This window comes from Dryobates pubescens, chromosome 3 (genome assembly GCF_014839835.1).
Source record: "Dryobates pubescens isolate bDryPub1 chromosome 3, bDryPub1.pri, whole genome shotgun sequence".
Classification (NCBI taxonomy): Eukaryota; Metazoa; Chordata; class Aves; order Piciformes; family Picidae; genus Dryobates; species Dryobates pubescens.
In genome coordinates this window covers 49,287,102-49,309,084 of record NC_071614.1, presented here as the reverse complement: position 1 = coordinate 49,309,084, position 21,983 = coordinate 49,287,102, and the positions used below count along the sequence as shown (strand labels likewise).

At 49.6% G+C, this 21,983-nt stretch overlaps 1 protein-coding gene across 2 annotated transcripts; it reads left to right on the top strand.

The window, feature by feature from the left end:
- The first annotated feature begins 1,013 nt into the window (after positions 1-1,013).
- On the top strand, positions 1,014-21,612 carry ATP6V1C2 (ATPase H+ transporting V1 subunit C2). Of its 2 annotated transcripts, XM_054178759.1 has the most exons (13): positions 1,014-1,166; positions 2,725-2,792; positions 5,445-5,530; positions 6,716-6,745; positions 10,433-10,527; positions 11,174-11,265; positions 15,051-15,149; positions 17,307-17,375; positions 18,869-18,961; positions 19,319-19,412; positions 19,713-19,810; positions 20,149-20,278; positions 21,073-21,612. In XM_054178759.1, the coding sequence occupies exons 1-13, from the start codon at positions 1,038-1,040 to the stop codon at positions 21,160-21,162; spliced, it is 1,173 nt and encodes a 390-aa protein (XP_054034734.1). In that variant the 5' UTR covers positions 1,014-1,037; the 3' UTR covers positions 21,163-21,612. The 2 variants fall into 2 exon arrangements, with proteins under 2 accessions (XP_054034734.1, XP_009898136.2); XM_009899834.2 differs by lacking the exon at positions 6,716-6,745.
- Positions 21,613-21,983: the final 371 nt, after the last annotated feature.

Below are 21,983 nucleotides of genomic sequence, written 5' to 3'. Positions count from 1 at the left end.
ACGGAGCAGCGGTGGTGGGGTGCGTGAGAGGCAGGGGGTCACATCTGCCCTGTGCCATGTCCCCGAGGCGCCGCGGACAGCCTCTGGAGGGATCTCCAGGAACTCTGCGGTTCCTGCTCCTGGCCGTACCGCCCCGCTCTGTACAGCTCACACCCGTGTGGGTGTCCTCGTGGGTTCTCGGCACTGTTTACCTGGTGGTCCTGCTGATATCGTCCCCTGACGCGGCTTGCTCAGTCCCTTCCTGTCCAGCCTGGGAAGAAAAGCACAGGGTTGTAGAGGTGGGGGTCGATCTGTTCTATAGAGGAAATGGTCTCAGGTTGCACCAAGGGAGGTTTAGGTTGGATATTAGGAGCAATTTCTTGCTGAAAGGGTTCTCAGGCATTGGAACAGGCTGCTCAGGGCAGTGGTGGTGTTCTGGTCCCTGGAAGTATTTAAGGTATAGTGCTTAGGCACATGGTTTAGTCAAGGACTTGCCAGTGTTAGGTTAATTATTGGAGTCTATGATCTTAGAGGTCTTTTCCAATCTAGGCAATTCAGTGAAAGCTATATTCCACCTCGCCAATGGCATCTTTGGCAGCCTCTATGTTCAGCAGAGCTGGTTTTACATCTCACTTTCACTTCTGCCTACAGGTGTCCAAAAATGTGAGATGGTGTTTATCAAAGAAGTCCTTAGAGATGTTTGCATGGCATAGTGAAGTCTCCACGCTCTGTAGTGGAGAGTGGATTTAAAGTGCAAGGAATATGGAACAGGTTGGGAGGTAAAATGAGAGGAAGCTTCAGTTCCTCATTCAGAAACTGGATGGAACAACCCTGAGGAGGGAGGAGCAGGCACACTCTGTGACATTCTGGAGAAGGTCATGTTCCATTTCAGCCAGAGACACAGGACTGACTCACTCTCCAGCGTTTCTCGGAAACAAAGCATCAGTGCTCCATCTAATTCTTTTTGTTCTTAGGGAAGAACACGTTTTGTGTGGTGCTCTTTTACCAGCTTACCTGCTTTGTTTCTACAGTGACCAGGACTGAAGGGAAATTAAACCATGTCAGAGTTCTGGCTGATTTCTGCCCCAGGAGATAAAACAAATCTGCAGGCATGGGAGAGAATGAACACAGTGACATCTAAATCCAACCTGTCCAGCAACAGCAAATTCCATATTCCAGACTTGAAGGTAAATGAGGAAGCATTTGTGTTTGGGTGATATAGCAGCATTAGCCAGGGCTAAAGACTTTTGGGATAAACATGGGGTATATCTTTTTGGATCATATGTGGAGAGTAGGAGAACACTGTGGTTGTGGGATGAGTCATGTTCAGTCAACTGAAATTTGTTCAGACCAAGAAGAAGTTATTGTGCTTGAAGCTGACCTTCATGCTGGAAGGAGATAGGTATAGATGACGTGGATGATGTAGATGATACAGGTGAGTGAAGGTGCACAAATGGGTCAACCAATCTATTGCATTCAATGCAGTTGCTCCCAGTCATGAAAGACACACAGTGTTGTACATCTTGGAGCAGCAAGGCAGAGAGTAGCTGAGGATCTAGAACCATGTCAGTAAGACTGATGGCAGAGAAAACACAGCATGACTCCTTGGGAAATGAAGGTGTGTGTCTTCAGCTACATTGCTCAGCTTCATGTCATCATGTAAATGGGAACAGTATTAATCCATGATTTAGAAATATATATTTGTATCATTTAATGCTTATTTTATGAAATCTACACTTAATTTGTATGTGTTGCATCAAAGTCAATGGAGCTGTCAGAGGTGCAGAACTTGGTTCCTTGAGGAGCTACCATCACTTAACAAAGCTACACTTAGTGCATCCAGGATCTGGCTTTAGTCAAAAAGAGTTCTTAACAGTTACAACATGAGCTATTCCAATGACAGAAGGCTGCAGGTAAAAAGGAACTGTGGCCTGTGCTCAGATAATCACTTCCTGAATTGTCACACAAGTATTTCAGAATGGAAATGATGCTTTTCACATGTGCACCTGAGATTGATGTGATTTATATCACCCATGGGCCTTACCCAAGTGGTTTTGCTGTGAGTCTGCCAGTGCTAGAGGAAATAAACCATTCACAATATCTGAGGATGCAACCAGCCCATTAATGTTCTGCTGATTGTTCTATGTGACATTTATTTTTTCTTCTTGAGCTTGGCCCTTCGTAGTCGTGAGCTGGCAATATTATGAGAAAAGGTTCAGAAATCCCTTGCAACACCATAAAGATGTGATGGTGACTGTGACAGTGATACAAAAAGCAGATGTTGGTCCTGGAGGAAGTGGCTTTGTGGGAGGCTTAGTCTTTGGTACTAGCAAAGAGCAGAGACCGCCAGTGGAACAAGCGCTGCTTGCCCTGGCTTGCTGAGGGGCCGGCTTGTGTGCGTGTGCCTGGAGTGCATTGTGTGTTTGTGTGTGTGCTGTGTGCATTTCTGGTCATTGTTGATTGGGCTGACGACCAGTCTGCAGCTTGATGACAGGGGAATGAAAACAGGAAGGAAGACACTCATTTGTAATCTTCAGACTATGCATACTTCTTCCCCTTGTTGGAAAAGGCTTTTCATACCCTAGGTCTTGGGTCAAGGAATTGCTACTATTTTCCACCAAGTAAATAAAGTTCTGCCAGACTGTTGATCTCACAAGTGCTAAACACAGGCCAGTGTCCATAAGGCTCTGCCAGCAGAAGCTTTAGACTTGGGCATCTTTCACCTACTTCTCATCTTTTGCACAGGTGGGGACACTGGATGCTCTTGTTGGCCTGTCAGATGAGTTGGGAAAACTTGATAGCTTTGCTGAAAGGTAAAATAGGTTTTATTTACTACCTACAAATGAGAAACAGACATTGTTTTTATGGGACTGTATGTCCTGGTGCTTACCTTGCTCTGACCTGGTTCAGCCCAGACTGGCCTAAAGTGGATAGGCTGCCTTTAAGCCTTGTGTTGATTGTCACGGAGTCAACTGAATTGAGTCCATGGTACTTTTGTCTGCACAGCAATCCGTTTTAGTGGCAGTGCTAGGAAAGCTGTTTCTCCTGAAAGGAAACTGATTTAAAAGATATGATTTGAGTCTTTTTTTTTAAAGAGCATCCTCCCACCCCAGTCAGAGACCTCTATTCACAAAACAACATGTAGAGGATATGAAGCCCTCCCTGATCTTATATTCCCAGAATATTTCTGTGGAGCCTTCTGCTCCTTTGCAGCAGATCCAGGAGTTCTAAAGAATGAGTCCTTTAGAAGGAAATCTGGAGTTCTCAGGCTTCTAAACTCCTTGGAAACCAGAATATTGACTGGCATTGTATCAAACCTACTTGGGCAACCACTCACACGATTTCCTCGCTGATCATTGCCCAGTTTGCCTTTTGGGCCAGGCTGACCTGGGTGCACAAAGAATCTTACAGTACAGCAAGAGAAAATGCCAGGTTGTAAGGAGTGTAAGACTCTCCATGGCACAAGGTAGACTTTTGTTGCTGAGGCAGTGGTAGTATCAGCTTCAGAGACATGCCTCCCATAGAATCTTGGTTACTGAGGCATGTGTTAGCTCTGGAACTTTTTTGCCTTTTGTCACCCAGCCAGGACTGGTGAGGATTTGCTTGTCTAAATGTTCTTGATAGTTCATAGATTCTGTCTGGCAGCTGCAAACATGTACAGAAACACCCATAGGAAATGTTTGTGTGCTAGCTGTGCTGTGCTAGGCAGTTTGGGTAGAAGTAAGCCTGCTGGAAGACATTCTTCTGTAGGATTCCTGAGAGGGTGGTGAGACTCTGGAACAGGTTGCTCAGAGAAGCTGTGGATGCCCCCTCCCTGAAACGTTCAAGGCCAGGTTAGATGAGGCCTTGAGCAACCTGGGCTGGGGGGAGGTGTGCCTGTGGCAGGGGAGTTGGAACTAGATGATCTTTAAGGTCCCTACCAACCCAAACCATTCTGTGATTCTATAATTGGATGTTAAATAAATGCCAAAGGTTTGGTATCTAAATTGTGATTCCAGGGTTAAAATGCCACGCACTTGCACTTGGTTGAAGTAAATGGCATCCAGAGGGTTACAAGCCTGTTTAAATGACCTGAGCCTTTATGTTCTTGCTCCTCTGACACAGCTGCCTGCTGAAGTGTTGCTGGATAAACACAGCCGCCAGCAAAGCCAGGCAGTACAAACCTGTCAGCGTTGCCTGCTGCCAGGACAGCAGAGAAGGGGCAAGCATTTGCAGGATCTCTTGTTTCCACATACTTTTATTACTTATTTACACAGGGAAGCAGAAGGGTTTTCCGTATCACTGTGCCAGCATGGAGCTTGCTCAAGCTGACAGTCCCTCAGTCACTCTTACCTGAGAGCTCTCCAGGTTTCTTGTTTGGTGGAACATTGTTCAGTGGCCTCAGACTGCAGAGGTTCTCCTCCCTGCAGTATTTTGGAAGCCTGGCTGGTAGCACTTGTAATACACAGAGTCATTGAAAGCCCCTCCCCTCCCCTGTGGGTTTGCAGAGATCACTGTATTTGGGAATTAGGTTTTTACTTCTGCAATATGCCATAGAGTGTTTGCCATTGTCAGAGGGACCTTGACAGGCTTGAGAAGTGGGCCAGTGCCAAACTCATGAAGTTCAACAAAGCTAAGCACAAGATCCTGGGGTGAGGGCAATCCCAAGCACAAATCCAAGCTTGGTGGAGAATAGGTAGAGAGCTGTCCTGAGGAGAAGGCCTGAGGAGTGCTGGTTGATGAGAAGCTCAGCATGACCCAGCAACATGCATTTGTAGCCCAGAAAGCCAGCCATGCCCTGGGCTGCATTCAAGGAAGCATGGCCAGCAGGGCAAGGGAGGAGACTCTCCCACTCTGCGCTGGTGAGACCCCAGTTCTGGGGTCCCCAACACTGGAAGGACATGGAACTGTTAGAGTGGGCCCAGAGAAGAGGGCTGGAGCACCTCTGCCATGAGGACAGGCTGAGGGAGTTGGGGTTGTTCACCCTGGAGAAGAGAAGGCTCTGGGAAGACGTTAGAGCAGCCTTCCAGTATTAGAAGGGAGCCAGAGGAGAGCTGGGGAGGGCCTTTTGACAAAAGCATGTAGTGACAGGATGAGGGGTGATGGCCTGAAACTGGAAGGAGCTGGATTTACGTTAGACAGTAGGAAGAAATTTGTCGCTGTGATGGTGGTGAGGCACTGCAACAGATTGCCCAGAGAAGCTGTTGGGGCTCCAACACTGGAAGTGTTCAAAGCCAGGCTGGATGAGGCCTTGAGCAGCCTGGGGTGGTGGAAGGTGTCTCTGCCTATGGCAGGGGATTAGAACTGGATGATCTTTAAGGTCTTTTCTCACCCCAAACATTCTCTGGTTATTTGAACTGCAAATTAACCTGGTCTGCTCCAGAAATGTTTTGTTTGGGCATCTCTGCATTTATCAGATCATTGCAGCAGCTGTTTTGCAGTCCTTGTGTTCCATCACTAACAAAACTTCTCTCATTACACCCAAGTGTAATAAAGAAAATAGCCCAGTACATTGGAGAAGTTATGGAGGACTCAAAAGATAAAGTCCAGGAAAATCTTCTGGCCAATGGAGGTAGGTGCAGTGGATGTGTTTTGTAATGCATTGATGCTGCTTTTGTTTGCTTCAGAATGTGGACACTTGGGACTGAAACACACATCACAAAGGACAGCCACCTGCAGCAGTTTTAAAGAGCACATCTAGCCTGCTTCCATTTTTCTCAAAGCTTTGTCCAGCACCAGCTTTGCTTCCAGCACAGTGTTGGGCATCTGGTAATGATCTAGTTTCTAACACTAGAGCTGAGGAGTGAGGAGACATTCTTCACTCCAAAAATGACCTAGCACTTTGCTGTCCCCTCTGTGGGCTTGATCTCTCACAGGCAGCTAAGTCTCGCTCTGCATGGCTGCATGGCAGCTGTCAGGGGTCTGCAGTGCTTTGCCTTCCCTCCTGAAGTGCTGGGGTAGGTCACCTTGTGGATTTCTGACACCACAGGTGGAAGTGTGAGGCAGCAGCTCCAAAATGTGGAGCCAGGACTGCACTCACAGGGTCACTCTGGGGGCCACAGGACGTGCATGTGCTGCTGATGTCAGAAGGAAATGTCCTCCCATGGTGTCCTTCCCTGGCTGGCAGCAGTCGTGCAGCAGAGCAGTGGCAGCAAGGGTGCTTCCGACGTGCTGGAAGGGCAGTGGGAGCCCACTGCCTTACTGCAAGGTCCCTTGGCTGCCTCTAAGTAGACAGCCTGTTGATGTTGCTACAGCTGCCTCCAGTGATGCTTTGAAACTTCAACAGGATTATAACCAAACATATATGTATAACCAAATATATATATATAACCAAATTTGGATACTTGGCACACGATTCAGATTTCAGAGCAGCTGAAAGGTTTTATGTGCAGTTTTCAAATGGTCCTGCTCTAGATTCTGTGGTCCTGCTCTGGCAGAGGGATTGGACTCGGTGATCTTTTGGGGTCCCTTCCAACCCCTAACATCCTGTGATCTCCATGTGTTTGGTAGACCCTGAGTGTGTTTCAGAGCAAATTCCTCCCCAGCCACCCTGGAAGAGCAGAACAAAAGGGGCTGTGTTGCAATGGCTGGTTTGCATAGTGAGCTTTTAAATGAGCTGAGTGCATGCTCCATCACCCTCTGACTTCAGTGTTTGTCTCAGGAATCTCTTTTAGAAGTGTCCTTGCATGACATAACACCGACATTTGAAGAGCACAGGTGCTTAGCAAGTGCAATAATCCCACTTGTTGTGTTTCAGGGCTAAAGGATAAAATGAAATGTCTCAAAAGTACGTTGAGGATTGATGGTTGCAGTGTTACAAGCATGCATTTGTGTGTGTTAGAGCTAGAGACAAGTCTTGGTCTGGTTGCAGAGATACAGTGATCAGGTTACGATGGATTTCTCAAGTAACTACCTCGTAGCTTGCTCACCATATCCCTATGACTTGAGAAACAACAGGTTTCACTTACTTCCTTTCTTTCCTCTTCCTACACCTTTCTCCTTTCCTATCAGCTCTGCATGTGTTGTAATAGAAGGATGTGGAAATTACTCTTTTTGTGCTACTATCTTCTGTCCTCTGTCTAGATTTGGTCATGCAAACATGTCATATTAAACTAAGATATTAGCTTTCCGAGGTTATGGACTGCATCTTAAGAAACTGAGTCAGTTTCAGCATACTAGGATTCCTTTAGTATGTTCCAGTGTCATTCTTCACAAGCAGCAGCAACTTTGCTGGACAAATTCCTCCTCCTCCCCTTTCTGCTTGGCAAAAGGACCCAGTGTATGTTTAGCCCATATCTGGAGCTCAATCATCCAGAGGCCCCTCTCCAACAAGGAAGGGCAACCAGGAAAGTAGAGGACAGCTGCAGGTTGAAATGGATTTAATGAAACAGTAAAACTAATGCCAATGCCAATACAAGGTAGACAAATTACAGTCAGCCCAGTGAGCATAGGGCAGTCACAGTAAATGGGAAAGCAGAAGAGCAGGATCAGAAAGACCCCAAGCAGGAGAAGCCCCTGTACTCAGCAAACACCCCCCTTTATGATGAGAGTGATGCTCATGCTCTGGGGGACAACCAACTTGAGTCAGCTGCCCTCGCTGACTGCGAACCGCCTGTGGCCTGCAGCCCGTGGCTGGCCTGGGATTCTGCCCCAGTGGAACCAGTACAAACTCTGTAGCTGAAGACTTCTTTGAGGTCATGAGGTCAGAAACAGAAAGATAAGATCCAAGTCCTTGCTGCATGGTCCAGTTCCAGACCATTAGACCAGCCCTCCTCAGAGTTTGGTTGGAGTGATGCAGTAAGAGTTTGCTTCTTGTGGCAAGTTTGGTGGCTGCCTGGCAGTTGTGTGGTTAGATTTATGTGGAGAAAAAAGCAAAGTGCTAGAAAAAAGCAGCACTTTTGGTCAAGAGGACACACACTGCTTTCCAGGGGGCAACAACTGGAAGCAGCCACGTGAAGATGTCTCTCTTAAAGAGGGAATTGTGTCTTTGTGTACCAAAGGGAACTGTAGAATATTGCAGCAGCAATGACTTACGACAGAACAAAAGATGTGAAATGTAAGTACAGCTTTTCTTCAATTCAGACCAAATTCCTTTTCACTGATAGTAAACCCAAATGAATTTCAAACTCTGGTGAGTGGTGGAATAGCTTCATTCTTTATACTGAGTCCCAAACAAAGTAAAATGGGAAGCATAACAATTTTTTGCATTTTGAAGGGAAAATATTTGGCCTTCCCTCTTAGAGCTGGGTGAGTAAAGTGAGCATGACCAGAGAGTCAGGCTGAGTGCATTGGGGTAGGTAGGAAGCCTCTGTCCTTGATGGGCAGCTTTGTGAAGTGAATGGACCGGTTCCATAAATGAGAGGGGTGCCACTCCAGCATCAGGCTGCTGGACTGTCTGCTGTTTTAAGCTCAGTTCTGCTGGTGTGCTCACAGCAGTTTGTGTCACCCCTAAGATCAGGCTGCCCCGCTGAACCGCACCAGTGCCAGACCACTGCTCAGCAATGAATCCATAAACCAGGCTGAGAACTCATGCTGTGTTTTACTGCCTAGTGTTTGAGTTCTGCTGAAATTCAGGGCATGCAAGGATAGAAAGCACACATCTGGGTCTTCAGGGAGCATTCATATCTCTCAGTTATAAACAGGTCAGTGTCTTGTCTTTAAAGAACCTGTGCATACACTTCCTCCACGCAGCACAGTAATGCCACACTCTGCAAGTTTCATTCCCCTCGAATTCAGCAAAGCCTAAGCAAGAAGGGTTGGAAGAGAGGCTGCAGGATGAAATCCTTGTGTCTCATATCCTGTGCTGAAAGTGGGCTCCATGAACTTTGTTGCTCAAGCATTTTTGGCACCTCCGCCTTCTCCCCAGAGACCACGAGCAAGCACTTCCAGAGAGCTGTGCCCACAGGTGCTGTGATAGCTCTCCCTACCTTCTGCAGTTTTACTCCTTTTCTACACCCTCCCTGTGGAGCAGAATTGGATGATTCCCAAGCAGAGCTCAGCAGGAAGGATTAGATCTTTGCCTTGTGACCCCTGTCCCCTGCTTGTGGGGGAGATTTACACAGCTGTGGTTTTAGAAAGAGGGAGAGAACACGGTCGTGTGATGCCCTCTGCCTCCCAGGCAGATTATTCCTTGCCAAGGAGCAAATTTCCTCCTAGCATGAGACTTTCCATGCTTTGGAAATCCAATATGGTAAACTGACTCTGGTGGGGTGAGAGAAGCCCATGGAAAGGATAGCATTTTCCTTCCCAGGGTGTTCAGTATCACGGCAGACAGGATGGTACCCTCAGCCTGGCAGTATGGCAATTACACAGCTTTTCACCTTCCTTCTCATGCATCTCAGTTCAAAACATTTCCCACACACTGGGAGTCCGGTCCAGGTGGGGTTATGCTTGGAGCTTGCTGTGGAACTGAATGGACTCTCTGGACAAGGCAGTAAAGAGCATGCCCCTCCTTTGACTTGGCACCTGGAGCTCGTTTTGCACCACATCTGCCCAGAGCAACTTCCCAGATATTCTCCATGTTTGCCTCCTGGTCTGGAAAAAAGTCCACTACCCTGCAGGTGACAGTGCCTCAAGACCCTGCTTGCTGCCTTCCTACGGCCTTCCCAAGCTGCTGTGGGACAGTGCCAGCCCCTTTGCTGGTTGTGGCAGGATGTGTGACTTTATCCCAATTTCTAAAGTTGCCCAAGAACACTACCTGGGAGTGTTTGGCATCCTGAGGGTTCTCAGGACTCAGGCAAAGAGCTGTCTGAGGTCATGAGCTGCTAGAGGAGAGTTTGTCCTTTGGTACCATAACATACCAAGCCTTAATATTTCTAATGTTAAGGAGCCTTGATCTTCAAAGCAAAAGCAGCATGATCCTGTCCCAGGAGCTGGGTGCCATATGTGTCATCTCCCCTTGATTCTGGGAAGAAGCTATGGCTCCCTGTGGTCTTAAGGTGCCTGGTCCTGGGGGGGCACTGCATGCTCAGGACCTCAGTGTGCACATCTGTGGTTGGATCTGGTGACTGGATCTATCCATTTGGAGAAACACCACATAGCTCTGTGTGCAAAGTCCTCACACCTGGGTTTGTTTGCTAGTGAGTGACTGAATCACAGAGAAGGGACATCAGCTGCACAACTACAACTCAGCAGTGCTGAGTGCCAGTGCTGGTCCTGAGTACAAAGTATTGTTCTGATAGCCCTTGCTGGGGTTAAACCCAGGCATGCTGCAATAACCAAGGCTGAGTTGCTTGAAGCTGTTTCTGCTGTGAAGAAGAATGGCTGCACATTGCTGTGTCCTGCTGACACAGCTGTTGCAGTGACACTTGTTCTGGATCAGATTCCTGTGAGGGTTCAGAAGTGGGCTTCTGATTCACTCACATCTTGAATGTTAATCAAAGTTACATCTGGGCTATAGGTTGGGACTGCTAGTCAAACTTTGACCTGCCCTCTGCTCAGCTAACTACTGTCCTGCACCTCTTTGCATTTGCAGTCGACCTAATTAGCTACCTGACACGGTTTGAGTGGGACATGGCCAAGTATCCCATAAAGCAGCCGCTGAAGAACATATCAGAAGCGCTCACAAAGGTAAGCTGTGCTCCAGACTTTAAGATGTCAGCATGAGGAACCATATCTTGTGGTAGGTTTCGATCCCTCCTCTTACGGCAGTCAGTGAGAGCTTTGCCCTTGGTATGCACAGGAACGGGCTCTGGGGCACACAGTGCCTACTGTCACTGTCACTTCTGCTGTACCAGCAGTGGTGCCTGCACTGGAACCCATCCGGGCTGGGAGTGATGGCACTCTATGAGAGGTACTAGAGGATGCTGCTGTGGTTCCCACACTTCAGCCCCCTCCATTTTAATGTTTGTTCATATCTATACACACATAGACATATCTCCACTGCCATACTATTCTCCATTTTGGAGTGGAATCGTTGGCCTGAGATTCAATTAAAGGCCTTGCAGCTGGATGAGTTGTTGACACTGCCAGTCCCTCCAGAGAGGCATGGGGTGTTGTTCAATGCAGACCCCAAATGACAGGGTACCCTCGCTCCTGAGACACAGCTGTAACCCACTGAGCCTCAGACCAGCCCTGCAGGGAGCTCTGGCCCCTCAGGCAGCTGGTTTGGTGAGGGGCCGGCAGCCTGTCTGTGCCCTCAGGTGCAGAGCTGGTGGGAGGGGTGAGGACCCTGCCACAAGCACTGAGGTGATTCACTTGTTCTGCTCTGTTTCAGCAAGTGACTCAGATAGAAGCAGACCTAAAGACCAGATCGGCTGCATACAACAACATTAAAGGAAATCTGCAAAGCCTGGAGAAAAAAACTGTGTAAGTACAGCAGCTGGTGCTCAGCTGTGGAGCGTGGCTGCGTGGAGGACAGGGCATGCTCACACCTGCTGCTGTGCACCGGGCGACTTCCGTGCCGCTGGGAGCAGACCTTTCTGGCTTTGGGACTTGCTGAGCTTTTACCGACCCAGGGAGGGCTGAGTGGGACAAGGGAGCCAGGGTGATCAGCATGGCTCAGGGACACTGCAGTTCCTGAGAGGATTACTGGCAGTGTGAGCAGACTTGAAAGAATCAAGCTCTGTGCTGCTCTGATGAGATTTCAGATTCAGAAATTAGATGAACTGGGGTCACCTGGTGGATTCCTTGGCAAACCTCTGCTGCTCCCTCTGTTCTAACTGCATTTCCACAGCTCCTAATGGGAAGCAGCTCTGTCTTGCTGGTTCCCACATCTTACCAGCATCCCACTTAGATTTTCGATGTCAGTGCTGATTTCTGGAGAGAAGATTAAATTCCAGTAAATAGTAAAAGTAAAGCAATTTAGATGACACTGTGCAAGTCTTCATCCAACACATGCCCACATGTGCCACTCTTCCCCACTCAGGCCCCTGACACAGGTCCTGGCATCCCTGCAGGGGTCATCTTGCCCACCCTTCCTGCAGTCAGCAGGGACAACCCCAACTAGATCAGGGTGCTCAGACACCCATCAAGCCTGACCTTGAATGGCTCCAGGGACCTGTTCCAATGTTCCACCACCCTCATAGTAAAGAACTTACTGCTAATGTCCATCTTAAATCTACTCTTCCCTTGTCCTAGTGCTACATGACTTTGTAAAAAAACCCCAAAAGAACAGGATTAACCAGGCTGGAAAAGACCTCAGAGATCATCCAGTCCAACCTATCACCCAGCACCATCTGATCAACTAAACCTTGGCACCAAGCACCCCATCCAGGATCTTCTTAAACACCTCCAGGGATGGCGACTCCACCACCCCCCTGGGCAGCACATCCCATTGGCCAGTCTCTCTTTCTGGGAAGAACTGCTTCCTAACATCCAGCCTAAACCTCCCCTGGCACAGCCTGAGACTGTGTCCTCTTGTTCTGGTGCTGGCTGCCTGGGAGAAGAGACCATCATCCGTCTGTCTACAACCTCCCTTCAGGTAGTTGTAGAGAGTAATAAGGTCACCCCTGAGTCTCCTCTTCTGCAGGCTAAGCAACCCCAGCTCCCTCAGCCTCTCCTCACAGGGCTGTGTTCCAAACCCCTCACCAACTTTGTTGCCCTTCTCTGGACTCGTTCCAGCAAGTCAACCTCCTTCCTAAACTGAGGGGCCCAGAACTGGACACAGGACTCGAGGTGCGGCCTAACCAGTGCAGTGTCCAGGGGCACAATGACCTCCCTGCTCCTGCTGGCCACACTGTTCCTGATGTAGGCCAGGATGCCAGTGGCCCTCTTAGCTGCCTGGGCACACTGCAGGCTCATGTTCAGTCTACCATCAACCAGCACCCCCCGGTCTCTCTCTGCCTGGCTGCTCTCAGCCACTCTGACCCCAGCCTGTAGCTCTGCATGGGGTTGTTGTGGCCAATGTGCAGAACCCGGCACTTGGATGTGTTCAATCTCCTGCCCTTGGACTCTGCCCATCTGCCCAGCCTGTCCAGGTCCCTCTGCAGAGCCTCTCTGCCCTCCAGCAGATCAACTCCTGCCCCCAGCTTGGTGTCATCAGCAAACTTACTGATGATGGACTCAATGCCCTCGTCCAGATCATCAATAAAGATGTTAAAGAGCATGGGGCCCAGCACTGATCCCTGGGGCACACCACTGGTGCCTGGCTGCCAGCTGGCTGTGGCACCATTCACCACCACTCTCTGGGCTTGGCCCTCCAGCCAGTTCCTAACCCAGCTCAGAGTGCTCCCATCCAAGCCAGGGGCTGACAGCTTGGCCAGGAGTTTGCTGTGGGGAACGATGTCAAAGGCCTTGCTGAGGTCCAGGCAGACTACATCCACAGCCTGCCCTGCATCCACCAGGCAGTCACCTGATCATAGAAGGAGATCAGGTTGGTCAGGCAGGGCCTGCCCTTCCTAAACCCATGCTGGCTGGGCCTGATCCCTTGGCCATCCTCTAAGTGCTGTGTGACTGCACTCAGGATGACCTGTTCCATAATCTTGCCTGGCACTGAGGTCAGGCTGACAGGCCTGGAATTCCCTGGCTCATCCAACTGTCTCTTCTTGTGGATGGGCACCACGTTGGCAGCTTCCAGTCCTCTGGGACCTCTCCAGTGAGCCAGGACTGCTGAAAAATGATGGAGAGTGGCTTGGCCAGCACATCTGCCAGCTCTCTCAGCACCCTAGGATGGGTCCCATCCGGTCCCATGGACTTGTGGGGATCCCAGCAGCTAAGGAAATCTCTAACAACTTCCTCCTGGATCACAGGGGAGCTACACTGCTCCCTGGCTCCATCTGCCAGCTCAGGAGGCCACTTCTCCTGTAGACAACCTATCCTGCTATTGAAAATGGAGGCAAAGAAGGTGTTGAGTACCTCTGCCTTTTCCTCATCTTTAGTAACTATGTTCCCCTCCATATCCACCAAGCAGTGGAGGTTGTCCTTGCCCTCCTCTTGCCATTAATGTATTTGTAGAAGGATTTTCTGTTGTCCTTCACAGCAGTGCCAGGCTAAGCTCCAAACAGGCTTTTGCCTCTCTAATTTTTTTTCCTGCATGATCTAGCAACATCCTTAAACATTCCATGGGTCACCTCTCCTTCCTTCCAAAGAAGATACCTCCTCTTTTTTCCCCTCAATTCACTCAGAAGCTCATTGCCCATGCAGGCTGTCTGCCCCAGGGCTCATCTTGTGGCACAGTGGCACAGCCTGCTCTGAGCCTTCAAGAGCTCATTCTTGAAGCAGGTGCAGCCCTCCTGGACCCCTTGGGTTTTAAGGGCTGCTTCCCAAGGTACCTTCTGGGAAACAAAGAGTCCCTCCCCAGCTGCTGCGTTCCTGGGTCCCTGCCCCTGTGGTCCAGGCCCATCCACTTTTAAACATGGCATCTCTGGTGTCTGCCAGTGCCAGCTACCTTGAGTTCCACAAACATCTAATAAGATGTTACTGGCCAGTTAATGAATGTTTAGACTGGCACAGCAAACCTCAAGCCAAAACCTGCTGATTTAGGTCCTTCTTCACTCCTACCCAGTGCCCTCTGCCCATATTCACCAAGCGCTTACCAGCCATGTCTGGCCAGCCCCAGCCACCTGTGCTTCCCAGGTGTGCAGCACTCGTGGGACTTACTGTGAGCAAGTAGGCTTGGTCTGTGAAGAGATCTGCTCCTGCAGGTTCCACCTGTGCATGAGCTTGCTGCTCCCACTGTCCTTCAGCTGGAGATCTGTCTGTGTACTTGTCCACAGGATTGCTTTGATGGCTTAGGTCCATGCTAATATTGCTTACTCTGACTGAAGCATGGGCACAGGCATCTCAGCAGGCATCCTGAGAAAGCAGGCGTCTCCCATGCGTTGCAGCCAGGACCGGGAGTGGGGTGGGAGCTTCAGATGTGCACTTCTCGAGTGCCTTCATCCTTGCTGTAGAAACGACAGCAGCAGACTCTGTGATTCCACACAAAGGGCATAGAATAGTGCTGGCCACCAATGTTCTGCCATTGGTCTGAGCTGCTTTTTAATTCTTTTGCAGTAAAAACAACTAAATGGCCATTTTGGAACTGTAGACATGTCCTTCAGCCCTCTCCTTCCTGGCTTTTTTCTAACCCAGTGTACACCCACAGCACAACACCTCCAGCTTGCTGGTGCTGGGTTCCTGCTGATGGTATTTCCCCTTTGTCTTCACTGCAGGGGGAACCTGCTGACCCGGACCCTGGCAGACATTGTGCAGAAAGAGGACTTTGTTCTGAACTCTGAGTATCTCATCACGCTGCTTGTGGTGGTGCCAAAGTAAGGTGCTGGTGTGGGCGCTCTGTGTGGTGCTGAGCTTCAGGCCGCAGAGCAGATCCCAGCCCTGCTGGTCAGACTGGGACAGCCCAGCAGTTCCATGGTGGAGCTATTAGCAGAGAGGAAAGAACAGTTCCTGCCAAGGGTGGTGCTGGCACAAAATAAAGAGACAGAGACTGCTCCAAACTCAGATCAGAATAGAATCAGGATGGAGGTTTTTAATGGTTACAGAGTGGGTTCTCACACAGCTCCCTAGTAGGAATAGTGTGAGTTAAAATATTGGGAAACCAGATTCTTGCTGGAGCTGAGCCAGTTTATAAACCAAGCTAAACCTGTCAGGCTCACGAGGCCTCTGCTGGCCATGCATTTGTAGGTGCCTGCACCAGGATGGCTGCCATCTGTCCCACCAGCTGTGAAGCTGGCCAGGTCCTTTTCAGCAGTCTGCAGAAAACTTCTCTCTATAGCTCCATCTCAACACAGACACAGTACCATCACTGTTCTGCCTGTGAAAACCATGTCACAAAAAGCTCTCTCGCCAAGGTAGGTTTGTTGAGTGGATTATCTGCAGGTTCTGTCAGGTTCCCTCTGTAGACAGACTTCACATACTTGGCCTGCTGACCCCTTTCTCCCAGCGGCAACACTTGTCACATCCGCAGTGCAGCACCGGAGCAGCTCTGGAATTGCACATGGCAGATGCACCACACCTGATTGTGGAGGAAGGGGAGCTTGGGCAGGGGTCACAGAATCACAGAACAGTAGGGGCTGGAAGGGAGCCTTGGAGATCATCTTGTCCAACCTCCCTGCTAACACAGCTACACCTAGATCAGGTCACACCGGAATGTGTACAGGCAGGTTTTGAAAGCCTCCAGAGCAGGAGACTCCACAACCTCTCTGGGCAGCCTGCTCCAGGCCTCCAGCAGCCTCACAACAAAGAAGTTTCTCCTTAAAGTTCAAGTGAAATATTCCGGGGTCCTGAAACATTCCTCTTGTACTCAGCACTGGTAAGGCCACATCTTGAGTACTGTGTTCAGTTTTGGGGCACCTCACTTTAAGAATGACATTGAAGTGATGGAGCAGGTTCAGAGAAGGGCAATGAAGCTGGGGAAGGGTCTGGAGAACAGGGCTGGGGAGAAGCAGCTGAGGGACCTGGGGGTGTTTAGCCTGAAGAAAACGAGGCAGAGGGGAGACCTTCTGGTTCTCTACAACTCACTGAAAGGAGGTTGGAGACAGGTGGGGCTTGGCCTCTTCTCCCTGTCCCTGGTTAAGACAGAGGGAATGGCCTCTAGCTGCAAGGGGGCAGGGATGGGTATGTGTGGTGGGGTGGGTAAGTTGGACATTACTAGAAACTTCTTGACTGGAAGGGTTTTCAAAGCCTGGCACAGGCTGTCCAGGGAGGTGGCTGAATCCTGGTCCCTGGAGGTGTTTCTGAGAGGCAGAGATCAGGTGTTGAGGGCCATGGGTTAGCCCCAGCCTTGGTAGACCAAGAAAATGGTTGTCCTGGATGATTTGAAAGGGCTTTTCCAACCAAAACGATTCTATGGGACACTGTGTGGCAAACCACATTCTTCCCACCATCAGCTTCCCGCTCTGGGTCCTTTCTCATGCCAAGCCCCAGCGTTAAGGATTGAGGGGGACCTCATTGCCCTCTACAACTACCTGAAAGGTGGTTGTAGCCAGGAAGGGGTTGGTCTCTTCTCCCAGGCAACCAGCACCAGAACAAGGGGACACAGTCTCAAGCTGCACCAGGGGAGGTTTAGACTCGAGGTGAGGAGAAAGTTCTTCACCGAGCGAGTTGTTCATCATTGGAATGTGCTGCCCAAGGAGGTGGTGGAGTCACCGTCCCTGGAGGTGTTCAAGAGGAGATTGGATGTGGCACTTGGTGCCATGGTCTAGTCGTGAGGTCTGTGGTGCCAGGTTGGACTCAATGATCCTTGAGGTCTCTTCCAGCCTTGGTGATTCTGTGATACTGCGATACTGTGAGTGAAACGCCTCCCAGGCTGCTGACCGGGGCAGCTTTAATGTATCTGACTCACATAAGCCAGCAGGCAGTGCTCCCACCCTTCTACCCTAAGCCATTACCTTAACAACCTGCATGTCTCAAAAGCACTTGCTGCCCAGTGTGCAGTGTTCATTTACTGCTTGCTCTTGTGTGGCTCCAAGGTCAAGCTACGCGCAGTGGCAGAAGACGTACGAGTCCCTCTCCGACATGGTAGTGCCTCGCTCCACCAAGTAAGTTGAAGTCCCTGTTTGTTTTAGAGCTCTCTGCCGTATTTCAGCCCCTCAGACTGCTGGATCCTGGAGGGAGTCACTTGTCTAACGCGTGGGCTCCGTGTTCACACGCAGATCTGTCCAATCTCATTCTAAACTGAAATCAGAAGTTCCTCTGTTGAAGGGAAGTGCAGGAGAAAGGAAAAAAGCACCCATCACATTTTCCTTTTCTCCTAACTCCCTTGCCATTCCCTCTGCCAGTCATTTAGTTCTTCCTACTTTCAAACAAGGCCCTTGCTTCTTGTGTGCAACAGAGAAGCAGTTTGCTGCCGTCATGCAGCCAGAGCTCAGCCACTCGGTTTTGTGGACAGGAGTTTGTACAGGGACCAGACACTGTCTTGGCATTTTCGATTGGGATCGTTCACTGTACAGGCATTTGCATTAGCAAACACCAGAAGAATTTATCCTTTCACCTGGAGTGACAAATCCTTCCTAGGAATTCAGTATTTCACTGCTTACCTCGTGTACACCGGGAGGTCCAGCCCAGGGAGCTAGAGGTGACATGAATATTCTCTGAAATTAAAGGAGGTCCAAGGCCAAATGGAAGAAGGCACAGGCCAGCCCTGGGCTGGCCTGCATCAAAAGTCTGACCAGCAGGACAAGGGAGGTGATGCTGCTCTGATGAGATCACACCTGGAGCACTATGTCCAGCTCTGGAGCCCTCAGCACAAAAAGGGCATGGACCTGCTGGAGAGGGTTCAGAGGAGGCCATGAAGATGATCACAGGACTGGAGAACCTCCCTATAGGGACAGGGTGGGAGAGTTGAAGTTGTTCAACCTGGAGAACAGAAGGCTCCAGGGAGACCTTAGAGCAGCCTTCTGTACCTGAAGGGGCTCCAGGGGAGGTGGGGAGGAACTTTGGACAAGGGCTGGGAGCAACTGGAGGAGCAACGGCTTTGAGCTAGAAGAGGGAAGATTGAGACTGGAGATGAGGAAGAAATTCTTGCCAGTGAGGCTGGGTAGACACTAGCACAGGTTGCCCAGGGAGGCTGTGGCTGCCTCCTTCCTGGAGGTGTTCAATGGAGGTTGGATGAGGCCTTGAGCAACCTGGGCTGGTGAGAAGTGTCCCTGCCCATGGCAGGGGGTTGGAACTGGATGCTCTTTAAGGTCTCTTCCAACCCAAACCGTTCTATGAAGCAGAAAGCATGAAGAGAAAAGAAAGGTGTTTGCTGCTGTCCCTCTCAAAACCACAAGTGCATGAGAAGTTAACAGACAAATCAGATGAGTAGAACACCTGTGTACTGCTATAAGCTCAGGAAGTTAACTCCTGGGAGTTTTACACTGGAGATGGCGTGGCTGGTGCTAGTCAAGCCTTTGTTCCCTGTTTCAGTCACAGCAGTTCTTAAAAGCCAGGTGTTGCTCAGTACCATTAATGAAGAACAGAAGTGCAGGAGAAGGTGGAGGCACAAGGGATTTGCCATGTCAAATCACAGCAGTGGACTTTCCTCCCACAGAATGATTGCTGAGGATGCAGAGGGAGGACTCTTCACCGTGACCCTGTTTAGGAAAGTGATGGATGACTTCAAGGCCAAAGCCAGGGAGAACAGGTAAGAACACTGACTGCTAGGCAGGGCAGGCTCACAAGCAGATGATGGGGGCAAGGTGAGGCTTGTTCTGTGTGCAGTACAGCTGAAGCCATCGCTGGCTTTCAGGACTTCTGTACTGCTGGGGCTGCTGGCTGGCCCTAAGGCCACTGAGAAGGCAGGGTGAGAAGGAATGGTGATTTTGTTCCTTAAGCACCAAAGTAAAGACCCTGGAAGTGTCTTTCCTGCTCTCATGCTACTGCCAGCAGGCAGCTCGCTTTCTGAGGGTGGCTAGCAACTGTGAAAGATCCCCCACCTGCTTCTCTAGAGGCAGAAGAAACGAAGGTACATATTGTGAGAGCAACTCTCATTCCATTGCAGGTTCACCGTTCGAGAATTTTATTTTGATGAGAAGGAACTGAAATGTGAAAAGGAAGAGCTGATGAAATTAGCTTCTGATAAGAAACAACAGTATGTAAGTAGAACATCCAGTTGACAGCCCACGACAGCCTCTGCTCCTGACATGCCTAAGCATATCTCACTCAAATGGCTTCATGGCTCCAGCAGACTCCTGTGAGCGCCATTCAGCCCAGAAAACTGAGGCACAGTACAGATGATACAATTTGCCCAAGGTCCCTTCAGTTTCTGATAAAGTGGGAGCCATGGCAAGGCTGCCTGAGAACGATCTGAACAGTCCATGACAGCTTCAGAGGTGTCAGCTGTGGAGCTGGTTCACACAGCCAAGGGATCACAGCACTGCTATTTGTTCTGATAGGGCCCACTGCTGCGCTGGCTGAAAGTGAACTTCAGTGAAGCATTTGTGGCTTGGATTCACGTGAAAGCCTTGAGAGTCTTTGTTGAATCTGTGCTGAGGTAAGTGGGTAGACACACAGCTTGCTTCCTGGGGCAGTTCCTTTGTGGGAGGGAACATCCCTTAGACACCTCCATCCGTGAGATCACGGGAGGTAACAGAGGGCCACAAAAAGGTGACAAGAGTTGATGAAAACCAGTCCTTTGGGAGCACTGACAGGGAAGTGGAAACCAGATGCTGTTTAGTTGACTTCTGGTTTCAAAAAGAAAATAGTCTCAGATCAAGAGGCAGCACCCCACCAGAGATGGTCTCTGCAGTGCCCTGTCAGCTAGCATGCCAGGAGACTGAGAAGGGCAGGAGCACTGCCAGCAGCTGACCCCACGTGCTGATGTGTTTCAAGGTATGGCCTCCCTGTGAATTTCCAAGCAATGCTGCTGCAGCCAAATAGGAAGTCTGTGAAACGCCTGAGAGATGTCCTGAACGTGGTCTTCAAACACCTGGATGAAGTTGCAGCAGCAAGCATAATGGATGTAAGTACTTGGACTGCAAGTGCTGCAGCTAGCCACAGCTTAGCCAAAGGAATGCTTTCACCACACCATGTGGCTGAAGCACACCTCACAGCTTGCAGCGCTAGGAGCCCTGGACACAGCTGTTGTTATCCTTGGTGCTTACAGATTGGGTTAAGGTCACAGGTAGGCTCAGGTGATGATGGAGAGGCACAGACATTGCTTACCTGATCTGGAGATGCATCTGATGCTCACAGCTACCAGACCAAAGCATCTGCTCAGTTATGGCAGTTCCTCTAGGTAAAAAGCTTTGGGTCTTCTGTAAATATTCAGATCAACACAAGCAAGAACGATGAATTCAGAGCTCAATGCTAGGACTGCCATACTTCCATCCCCTCTGAAAGGCTAAAGTGCTGTCTCGCTCCCTCCCCACACCCCGAGTGCACAACCAGTTTAGGATAAACCAGCAGGCACTGAAACAGCCCAAAGCCAGAAAGCCTAAGATTCTCAGTGCATGAAGGGGGTCGGGGGGGGAGAAAGAAATTAGCTGCTCTGGGGCTCAACCACATAAAAATGCTACACGTTGATAAGTTGCACCCAAGCCTGAATTCTCAATGCCAACTGCTCTAGGCAGCCTGCAAACACCAAGCAAACACAGATTCTCAGTGGTGAATTCCCCATCTTAAGCACAGCAAATACAAAACTCCACTGCCCCTGAGGAGGAGGAGGGGAAGAAGAATGCAAAAACAACTCAGTGGAGCTTGGAACTGTCCCAGGTTTGTTGCCTGGTACTAATGTCATATTGTTTCCTTTTGCAGCCTGGCATGGACATCCCTGGTTTACAACTGGGCAATCAAGAATACTATCCTTATGTCTATTTCAAGATTGACCTCAGTCTTCTTGACTAGCCTCAAATTGCTCAAGCTTCAACTACTAATTATCAAGACCCTCAATATTACAGTAAGCAATCTTTAGCTGCTGAAAGCCAACATGCCCATGCTGTTGCAGGATAATTGCATTAAGATCTTCCTACCACTTGCAGTAATGCTTAGCGACTTCCACATAAAGATCTGTTGCTCATAGTTTTACAGAAACATCTTTCAGAGGCAGGAGGTACTATGGTAGTGTTTATTTTTGTGTGTTGCAAGTTACAAAGATGGAATAGCTGTTGGACTTGAAATAAAACAATTGTCAAAGGGTGGTGGCTAATGGATCCACTAGGTCTACACAGTCCTGTCTTTCTAACAAAGCAAACTTAAATAGTAACTAAAAAAAGCAAACAACAAAAGCAGAAAGCATCAGAGCAAAACCCAGTTTCAACTAAAAGAAAAGAAAAACTCAAAGATCCTGAAAGTTGCTGTGGAACTTGCTGCAGTCTGACGCACAGTCCCAAGTGCCGGTAAGCGACACCTCACTCAGAACAGCTCTGTTCCGTCTCATCTGCTGGGATGACAGAGTCGGAGCACACTTCCTGCACCGAATCCACAAGTCACTGCTGGCTGCCTGTGGCTCTGGGGCTGCCTTTCACAGGGGTGAGCTAGGGGACATCTCTTACAGACACCAGGTGACCAACACCCACATGAAGTTTTCGTTTCCTTGAAAGGAGGGGGAACTTGCAGCTCTTCCACCTCTTGCTGACGAATAAGCCACTCACGTGAGGGTCACTGGACACCGGTACACGAGGCACGGAGAACAACACGTGGGAGTGCTTTTATTAAAAAAGCAGCAG

Excerpts from the sequence above, each read along its gene's own strand:
- ATP6V1C2 (XM_054178759.1), top strand. The coding sequence starts at position 1,038 with ATGTCAGAGTTCTGGCTGATTTCTGCCCCAGGAGATAAAACAAATCTG. Across the intron at positions 6,746-10,432 it reads TAAAATGAAATGTCTCAAAA|TCGACCTAATTAGCTACCTG; the intron begins GTACGTTGAGGA and ends TTGCATTTGCAG. Across the intron at positions 20,279-21,072 it reads CAGCAGCAAGCATAATGGAT|CCTGGCATGGACATCCCTGG; the intron begins GTAAGTACTTGG and ends TTCCTTTTGCAG.